This window comes from Cuculus canorus, chromosome 2 (assembly GCF_017976375.1).
Source record: "Cuculus canorus isolate bCucCan1 chromosome 2, bCucCan1.pri, whole genome shotgun sequence".
Classification (NCBI taxonomy): domain Eukaryota; kingdom Metazoa; phylum Chordata; class Aves; order Cuculiformes; family Cuculidae; genus Cuculus; species Cuculus canorus.
This window is the reverse complement of record NC_071402.1, coordinates 147716430-147726502: the sequence shown is the minus strand read 5'-3', so window position 1 is coordinate 147726502 and position 10073 is coordinate 147716430. Positions and strand designations below refer to the sequence as shown.

The following is a 10073-nucleotide window of genomic DNA, read 5'->3' as shown; positions in this document are numbered from 1 at the left end:
TACATTCCTACCTACAACTGCGCCTTCAAGGTTTCTGGCTTGCTTCCCCATCAACTGGGCATTTTAGAGGCCTACACTCTGCAGTTTAAGTTAAGGACAGGTGCTTCCAGCCCAGGCAACGCCTTTCAGTTTTTTCCCTTCACTTTGAAATCCCACTGAATCTCCTTTCCCACTTGTAGAACCTGTCCTACATGCTTTCACTTCTCGAGAACAAATGATTTGGAATAAAGATGCAGTCTTGCAGTAACAATCATGTTAACTATTTATTCTGCCGAGACAAAAGATGAGTCAACAACAGCTTTTCAGATAAGGAAGAACTTTTAGTGTCTACTGCCAAAACTAGTTTCTCATCAGAGCTTCTATTCCACAAAGTGACCTGCTTCAAAAGGTGTTTGTACCTGCAACCAGGTCGCTCAAGGAAAACATTGACATAGTATTTGGCGCTGTTTGGTGAGTAGGATGTCAGAGAGGAGAAAGATGAAACCAGACACATGATGCTGATAAGAATTTCTTTTTATGTTATTCCAATAAAAAATACATTCATACAGAAATATAACAATCTTGCAAAAAACAATTTCAAATAAAATCTTGTAAAACAAAATTTTTACAAAAATCTTACAAAGAGATTCTTTAGATAACAGGGTGCTTCAAAAAACAAAAAAAAGAAATTTCACTAATAGAAACTTTTCTTCTTAAATTTCAAGCAAAAATGTTTTATTTTTTTATTTTTCAGCTTGATTGAGGCTCAGTTATCACCTGAACAAAATGTACTTGCTCATTAAGAAAATTACAGGCATTTGACATATGGCACACAGCCCCACCCCATCCACATAAGTCTGATGGTGTTTCACAATTGAGACAAGCCAGTGCAAGTTTCATATTTTTTTTTGTTTGGGGTTGGGTTTTTTGTTTGTTTGTTTTTGCTTTTGTTTACTTTCTTGCTTATACGAACTATGGCTAAGCCTAGAACAATGCAAACAAGGAGTTAAAAACACAACAAAAGCCAACCCTAAATAGAAATCCATTTTTTGAGAAATTTTGTTTGTCTTAGGGAAGAAAAAAAAAAAAGTGCATTTTCAGGCAATTTAAACCAAAAATGAAATGAGAATGATTTAAGCCTATGTGTTCCTTAGAATCAGATCACTTGCATATACTTTTTTTAAACCACTTATCTACACACATTTCCAGGAAGATATACCAAAATATTAGCATAGTAAGCAAGACTGATAATAAATAGAAAAAGAAACAGGTCACATGTTTCATTGCATCGACTGTAGTGAGCTGGTTTAAAAAAAAAAAGAAAATACTCCTTTTGGACAGACCATTTCTATTCTAGGAAAAAACAGTCTTCATTTTAGCTGAACTATGTAAAATTAGAGCTCAACCACCACAACGACTAGCTCACTCAGAGGTCCTCCAGTAAGCTGGAAGGCCAAAACTCGAGTGCACTTCATCTGCATACAGCTAATATTCTTTTAGCATGCCAATATTCGGTTCATATCATTCATAAATGGCCACAGATACGCTATTCCAGACAACCTAATAACTACAAAACACAGTCAGCAGTCTGAGAAGGACTGAATGCCAACAAAGCCTTTAGCATACCATTAAGCTAAAGGTAAAGCTTCTAAAAATGCTAGATTTTAAAAACTGTATCTTTCATTTCTTTGTCTCCTTAATGACCGTATTGCAGGGGGGAGGGAATATTTTGATGGGCTGTGGCATCTTCTAGCTATGTGTTCTATTTTTTTCCTTTTAAAAAAAATATTTATATATTATCTATATATATACACACATACACAGACTGTACACACAAATATACATACACAATTATTTTTCTTGCCCACTTTTAAAAAAAAAGTAATATAGTTTCTTTCTGTATGACCAACAGATAGCTAGATATATAGATGTGAAATTTGTGCCTTTTAAGCAAATACATCTTTTAATACTTCTGTATCTTTAATATGTATGAAAACTTGACATATTAAGTACAGTTGGGGTGTGTATATACACAGTTGTTGTGCAAGGTCAATATAAAAAAAAGTCTCAGGGTGGCAGAACTGGTCAGATATTCAATTGGCATATGCATTATACTGTAACACAGTCAAATTAGACGTTGAAGTTAAACAAATACTGTACTGACATGAATGACTTTTCTCTATATTTGTCTTTGTGAAGGAGGACCCTGGAAGTAACCTTTTTTTCCCCTCATATTATACATTTGATACAGTACAATGCCAGGTGAAAAGAGAGCCTTAATAAAGCATGCATCACCCATACCCCTGTATAAGACCCTCTACAAGAGAAGGTCACTTGCATAAGGCACCATTATTAAGGTCAACAGTGCATTAACAGCTAGAAAACCAGAAGTTAGTCCTCAAGGCATAAATAAGAGAAAAATTAGCTGCATGAGAAAAATCAGTTTCTAACCAATAGTGGTTTTATCCACCCAACAGAAAAATTATTCATGTTCCACACATTATGTAACATTAGACCAATTGTATTTTAGCTGCTCTTAACTGGAATCAAAACTGCAGTCCTGATTAAAGAATGGAAAAGCATATAGTTCCCCAGAACCATGCAATAACCTTTGTATTATAATGAAAAGTTATAGTTGTGTTACATTTGTAAATACACAGCTTATACAATGGATTACAAACGAGCTCTGTAGCAAGTAAAACAAGCTACTTCACACATTGCACGTTTAATAGCTGCACCAGACACCTAAAGCTCCTCTCACACAGGAATGGGGAGGTCCCCCATCTCCATTCTGGCATCCTGACTCTTTTTACTTCCCCCCTTCCCCTCTCTGTTGTCCCTCTAAAAAGGTGCAGATGCCCCTCCCCCCACCCCTTGGAAATGATTGGTGGTTGTCCCATCTCATGAGATATTCCTCACATACAAGACATTCAGACTATTTTTTTTCTCTTACAGTTATAAAACAACCACAAGAAAAAAAATGTGCCTCAGCATACAGTCATCAAGAGATCCTCATCGCATACAGTCACCCAATCATTAACATTCTCAGTGCACATGCTCACGGCAAAGGCTTAGGAGCCACTCAGAAGGTTAGATACCAGTGTATGAGTCCAGGAAACCCCAAACATCACACACCGCAGTTGCTATGCCGTTTCTTACATGACTTATTAGCCCTCAAAAGACCTTCAAGGAAGTGAGGTCCTGGAGGCAACTGGGTAGGGTGCAAAATGGCATGCTTTGGCTGGAACACGCATCCCTCCACTCAAGGTTCTTCAACCTTGAGGCCTCTTAGCCCGCAGGATTCACCTCTTGACCCATTCAGATGTGTCTCTTCATGTGAAGGGCCAGGTGGTCAGACCTGGAAAAACACCTGCAAGGCAAGAGTAAGGTTGCACATTAGCACAGAGTTGCTGGCACATAAGACGCTGCACGGGTGTATAAGGCTACTGCCTTGCTCTGCTTCTCCAAAACACGGCTAGTGGAGGAGGGATTTGGCATTCCACAAGAGCACTCAAGGTGTCTGTGGGCACCCAGAAGCTCTGCAAATGCATGGTGACACCAGGGACACTCAACACTCATCTGCAACATTCAGGCTACAAACCACTTCCCAAAGATGAGTAAAACGGAAGGGTTTTTTCCAGTCTAAATATACAATCCCTTAAAAATACCAGACACATTTGCATTCTCAAATGATTTCTTCAAAAGTGAAACATGGCCTAGACTCACTTTCCAACAAGCATTAAAAGGAACTATTTTAAAAAGTGCATTTCAGTCACCTACCTGTCACAGTGACTACATTTAAAAGGCTTGGCACCAGTGTGCTTTCTGAAGTGCCTGGTTAATTCATCACTTCTTGCAAAACGCCACTCACACCCTTCCCATGAACATCTGTAAGGCTTTTCCCCTACAAAGAAAGCAAATTACACATTAGTCACAACTTCATTCAAAGAAAGATAGGTGCCATCCCATTCATTTTCAATGTAAACCTCCCCCACCCTCCAAAGACAGCCAATTTTATTTAACCTATCTGAATGCTTGAGAACATGTAGGCAAAATTCATCCAAGGTTTGCAAAATTCATCCATATGACTGCTGTTTAACCATTTGGCTGCAACAGCACATCAAATAATCTGATTCTTATTAAAAAAAGCAGGATAAAACAGGCTCCCAGGAAACAAAGAAATCCAAACTTCTACCATTCCTGTTCACCCATAATGGCAGCCTTACTGCCAAAGAGGAAACATTCGCCTCATAAAGGCGATTAAAGACGGCACAGCTAGGCTCCAAAATGCAATTAGGCTACTGTATTGCATCAAAGTCCTCTGTCACTCACTCATCTGCATAACATGCAACCTCCTTTCTGCTGAGACACATATTCTTGGAAAAGCCTGCACACCGTTTTGAACACTGCTATTTCAGCATTTAAGAAGCACCACTTCCATTCACAGGAACGTTCTTAGCCAGATAGCACCAGGACAACAGTTCTGCAATACTTCTGGCTGGCAGATATTTATGTCTGCTCAGCCACCATGGTTTCAGTGGAAGTTGTTCTTTCCTCTTGAAATAACCTTGTTTTACCTGACTTCTGCATGACAATAGGAGCTTCCCAGCTTGCTCAGACCTCCCATAAAAACCACAAAATGCTAAGCTCAGGAGTCAAAATAGGATCTTTTCCTTGAATTTTCTTTCAACATCTCAGGGGAAAAAAAACACAACCATATAGGTCTTTGCACTGGTACACCAAGAACACCAGGCCAATTCCTCGTGTTAAACAATGACTATTAAGCCAAGGTAGGGTTCTACATATCTATCTGTTTTCATAAAGAGATGTCAAATAATAATGTTCAAACAAGCAAATCAGCACGCTACTTCAACCATAAAATATTTATAAAAAAAGCCCTGAAGTGTCTATCTTCCTTGCTTTCTTTCCCAGTAACACAGAGGACTGCTATTTCTAGTTCAGGTGCCATAACAGTAAAATGCTGTTGCTCAGTATTTTGAGATGAAATTATAAAGTAAATCATATATTTGTAAGTCTAATTAGGCAGATATGTTAGATGGAATACAACAGACCGTGGCTTTCCAAGATTTCTGCCAATAACAGCGGCACACGAAACTGTTAAATTATTTTCCACTATAGCTATACTTTATATAATCAGGGCCTTGGTTTGTCTCATTAAATAGACCCAACGTAGACTGAACCACAAAACCAAGCTCTTCCAGCATTTAGTGATCTGACCATTCTTTCGGCATGACCTTCCTTTTTTTGCAATAAAGTCTCAACTCACTTTTGCTTTACAAATAAATGTCGACAAAGGTCTAGCATCCATTTTGGCTAGACCTTTGCTCCTTTGCACATGCCGCTGCAGCTTCCCAAGTCTTGCTTATTTTAGATGAGTGGCTCCTACTTGCGATGAGAGCAGACTCATCTACCACCAATTGTCTTGGCTTCAACTTGCTTACGAGGAGAATGAGGAAGTGATGTTGTCCATGCTGGTAAGGCTCTATTACTGTTACATCATCTCTCCAAACCTGGGCTCCCACCCAGTGATTGTGTAACCCAGTGACACCGCCACCACTGTCAGGGGTATTCCCTGCAGTACTTGCCAACTCTTAATAAGCATACGGTTACTAACCTGTATGAGTGCGCTGATGTGCTTTCAGATGTGAACTTTTGGTGTAAACTTTCCTGCAACCGTTAAAATGACACCGGTGAACACGCCTTCTGCCATCTGGCGAGGTGTCACCATTGGCGGGTGTACCTTTCTCTGCAGTCTTTCCAGCGGTACCGGTACGAATTTTCCCTGGTGAATGCAACTCACCCGGCGTACAATTCCATAGCTGGGAAGAAGGCTCCTTGCTCAGCTCAGGAGATGAAGGGGGAGTGGAAGTGACAGATGAACTCAAGTTTCCTGAACTGGCTAAAACATCGCTTATGGGGTCAGAGGTAAACTTTGTAGTGGGTGAGAGCTCCTCAGAGCTGTCTGAAGATTCACTGCTCACGTCAGAATTCAAACTGTTGGTTTCTAAGTTCTGACTAGTAAGATTGTCCTCTTTTGGGACACACGTGCTCTTCAGTTCAGATTCCTCTTTTTTCTCACGTGCCAGAATAATTTTGGTCCAGAGGTCCTCTTGGCTATCAAATTTGATTTCAGATGCAGAAACATAACAGGGCTCACTTTGAAGATACCGTTCCAGCTCCAAACACGTCTAGGTGAAAGAGAAGAAGAAAAAAGAGAAAAGTTACAAGCTTGCTTAAAAATGAACTCAATTGTATTTTACACTTCAAAAAGCAAGTAGGATTGTAGTATGTTTGATTTGAGGTTTCTAGGTTCAAAACAAATTAAAGGCTCCTCCAGCCGTAACTAGGTGACTGTTACAATGAAAAGAAATCAGTTTTTGAGACCTGGGCAGGAGTTCAAACACACAGCCGAAGGTGCAAGTCAGCTTTGGTTTCCAAAATAGCTTTCTAATGAGTCAGTCAAATTATCATCCCTCTCATCATGAAATCTGTTTTCAGTAGCCGACATTGCAAAGGACCATAGAGAACCACAACAAATAATTACATTTTGCTCTTGCACCTCGTCTAATGTCAAGTTGTTTTGTATCTCCCTCACACAAACACGAGGCTGAAAGGACCCAACTGAACACAATGTGCTCTGACATGCAGCTAAAACCCAAACCGTGTCAGAAAACAAAGCCACATTTCAGCATGGCTGCGGAGCTGCCGTCCGTCTTCTGGGGACATCAATGAAGCAGCAGACATCCTCCCATTTCCTGTGCATGAGAACGCAGCATACTCGACTTTCAAAGAATGTCATTTCCAAGCGTACTGGCAAGCACGCTACATAACTCCCAACTGTTCCCATGCATGTTCAGAGGAACACGAGGAACTTCAACAACAGCGAAGAGGGGAGGAAAAAAAGTTCCAGAATAGAAATGTCCTATTCTATAGGATGCAAAACGGGAAATTACTCTGAGGTCCTGCTGGGAGTCCCACAATGAACAAGAACTTTATCTACTGCCCAAGAGTGCAACTGTATGAGTCATCTCTCTCTTTCTTTCACGCAATGCCAAAGGAGACTTCCTTTTAAAACCCTGACCATCTGCCAAGAAAGTACTCTGTTCAAATATACACGCAACAGTGCATGGACTCCCCTCCCCCTCCATCCCCCCCTGCCCCCGCAACTGCATTCCCCTCTGCTCCATGAAACGAAACAAAACAAAAAACAAAACCATCCCAAATGGGTGAAGCTGCGGGTTTCAATTTCAATACACCCTGCTGACTTTCTAGCCATTTTCAGAGCAGAACAGAAAGAAGGGGGGGAAAAAACCCCAAACCAACAACAAACAAACAAACAAAAAAAAATCCAAGGATATGAACTGTTATGGCAACAAGCTGATGTTTTGGGATTATTCTTTCCACTACAGGAAACGATCCATATGGAAGCGTCACACAGAAAATGGACACAGCAAGTTTCCATACCAAACTCTTAATTATTTTAGCAAGATCATCTCTTCCAGGACTGGTAGCAAAACCTGATGCCAAATGCCACACATTCCCTTGACAGCCCCTTCCCATCTGTCCAAGAGCAGAACTGCCATGGGAGCCGCCTCCTCTCTCCCCAAGCACCTCTCAAGTAAACTGGGTCACATGTTCCGGCCAGGCAAGGAGTGTGGGCGAAAATAGGGGAAAATAACCCCAACCCCAAACCCACTGCTACACACAACATCTATGCATTTGTCTATAATTAGGTAACCGTTTTGCAATGCATGTTAAAAACAAAAAAGGTTTCGACAGGGACAACACAATAGTGTGTTGATTTTCCATGAAAACTTGTAAAAAAAAAGTCATTTAAGATCTTGTTAAACTTTCATATTCCCGGCTAATTTAAATTCCTCATTAGGTAGATTAGCAATGGGGGCCGGAGTTGAAGCTCTCTCCGAGTTTAAATGCCTCTGAAGGCTACTGGGAACCAGGGCTGGCCCCTCGCCAAAACCCCAAATGCCTGAAGGAAACTACTTAGCTCCATTTCAATCGCGTACTATGAAGCTGCCTCTCTGAAAGGGGAAAGGGAGGGGGAAGGGAAGAACAAAAAAACAACAACCAAAAAAAAAAAAAAAAAGGGCTTTGCATACAATTAGCAGGCATGTGAAGGTTGTAACATTCTGCATTGCATACAGTTTATAGGCATGTGAAGGTTGTAACATTTTGCATTGCAGCCTTCTGGGAAAGGCTCCTTCGTCCTTCTGAAAAGGCAGCAGGTATTCGATCCGGTCCCCGTGCTGGGGAGGGGGGGACCCCAGCGGCCCTAGCTCCCCTCGGGAACGGCGAAATGCTAGCCGGGGGAAAACAAGGATAGGGGGGGAAAGAAGAAAACGACCAAAAAAAAAAAAAAAAAAAAAAGCAACAAAATATGTCCATTAAAGGGAAGGAGTCTCCGTTCTTCCTCCTCGACCAAAGCAATTAGCAGAAGGGGATCGCTGTCATATGACTGACAACTCACGGACTCCGCAAAGCTCCCTGCGCTGGGAATCAGCTACATTGTATACATACATTACATACATTGTATACATTACATCCATTACATACATTGTATACATTATATACATTGTGTACATGCACGCACGCTCCTCTTGTTTTTTCCCATCGTCGCCAAAAGAAAAACTAAACCGATATAGTAATAGTAATAAAAAAAGAAACCCAAAACAAGGCAGTACGGGGCGAAAAGCAGCCCTCGGCCAAAGCAGGGAGCTCGGATGACAAGACCCAGCTGTGGAGTTTGGACCTGGTACAAGCGCAAAACTTTTGCCAGGACTGGTTGTGGAGCAGGCGGGCAGCAAGGAGAGACGGAGATGCGCGGCTCCTCGTTTCCATCTCGGGACTCTTCCCCCGAAAAAGCCGTCTTATTTCAAACCGAAACACCTGCTTCCAAACATCGCTACACATTTGTGCTTAATCCTCCCCAAACTCGTTGCTGACATTAGGGCTTTTTTTTTTTTTTTCTCCTTTTTTTTTTTTTTCTCCTTTAATCCGCTCATCCTTTAATACGGCTTTAAAAAAAAAAAAAAAAAAAAAACCCGACAACAACAACAACATCGACATCCTGGTTTACCTGTTGCCAATATTCCTCCAGGGACGGCAAGGCTGAGAAGTAACCCGTGTCGTGCACAATCTGGAGTTCCTGGAAGATGCTGCACATTGGGAGAACATCCATGTCTCAAGTTGCAACAACAAAGTCAGTGCTGGTTACCAAAAATACAGATGCCTCCTTTATGTGCTGGGGGGCGTTCGGGGGGTGTCAAACCTCTGCTCTCAGTTTCCAAGCCCCCCCCCCCCTTCCTCCAGAGAAGAAAAAATAAAAGCGGTGGTATATAGAGAGAGAGATATTAATTCCTTGAGCAGGGAGGAGAAAAAAAAAAAAAAAAAAAAAGACCCAAAGTTTCACGCAAAGTTTAATTGCACAGCGGGGCAGGACGTCTCCCGAGGCGGCCGCTCTCCCCTCCCGCGGCCGGCGGCGGACACTTGCGCAGGAGCGGGCTCAATATTTGCAAACACGGCGGCGACTGCGAATGTCACCCCCTGCAAAACTTCCCTATTCAAAGCCCGGCCCGGCCGCGCCGCCGCCCCCGCCCCCCGCGGGCCGCCCCCGCCCCGCGTGATCCCGTGACACCGCCCTTCGCCGCGGCCCAATCGCCGCCGCCCGCCCCGCGCCCCGCGTGCCGATGACGTCAGAGCCCGCCAATCGCCGCGCGCCGGCAGCCGCGGCTCCTCCTGGCGTGACCGAGCCCGGCCGTGACGGCTCCCGCCATTGGCCCGATTCGAAATTCGGCCCCTCCTGATTGGCGAGGCGGGCGGCAGGCTATTTTTAGCAGGGTATATAAAGCCGTGGAAGACGGCCGCTTTGTCGGGAGGCGAGCGGAGCGCGCGCGGGGGAGGGGAGCGCGCGGTGGTGCCGGTAGCGGGCGCGGGGGGCGCTGTGGGCCCGGGCAGGGGCGCCTGGGGGGGGGGGCGCGCCGCCTCAGTCGCTGTGAGCCTCGCCAGGGCTTCACGGCGGAATCCGCGCGCTCCGGGGGTGTCCCGGGTTGTGTTTG

General features: G+C 43.3%; 1 protein-coding gene across 1 annotated transcript; it reads right to left on the bottom strand.

Moving 5' to 3' along the window:
• Positions 1-495: 495 nt before the first annotated feature.
• Positions 496-9542, bottom strand: KLF6 (KLF transcription factor 6). Its single transcript, XM_009558325.2, has 4 exons — positions 9095-9542; positions 5615-6188; positions 3760-3883; positions 496-3349 (listed from the first exon to the last, which is right to left on the bottom strand). The coding sequence occupies exons 1-4, from the start codon at positions 9194-9196 to the stop codon at positions 3298-3300; spliced, it is 852 nt and encodes a 283-aa protein (XP_009556620.1). The 5' UTR covers positions 9197-9542; the 3' UTR covers positions 496-3297.
• Between the last annotated feature and the right edge of the window lie 531 nt (positions 9543-10073).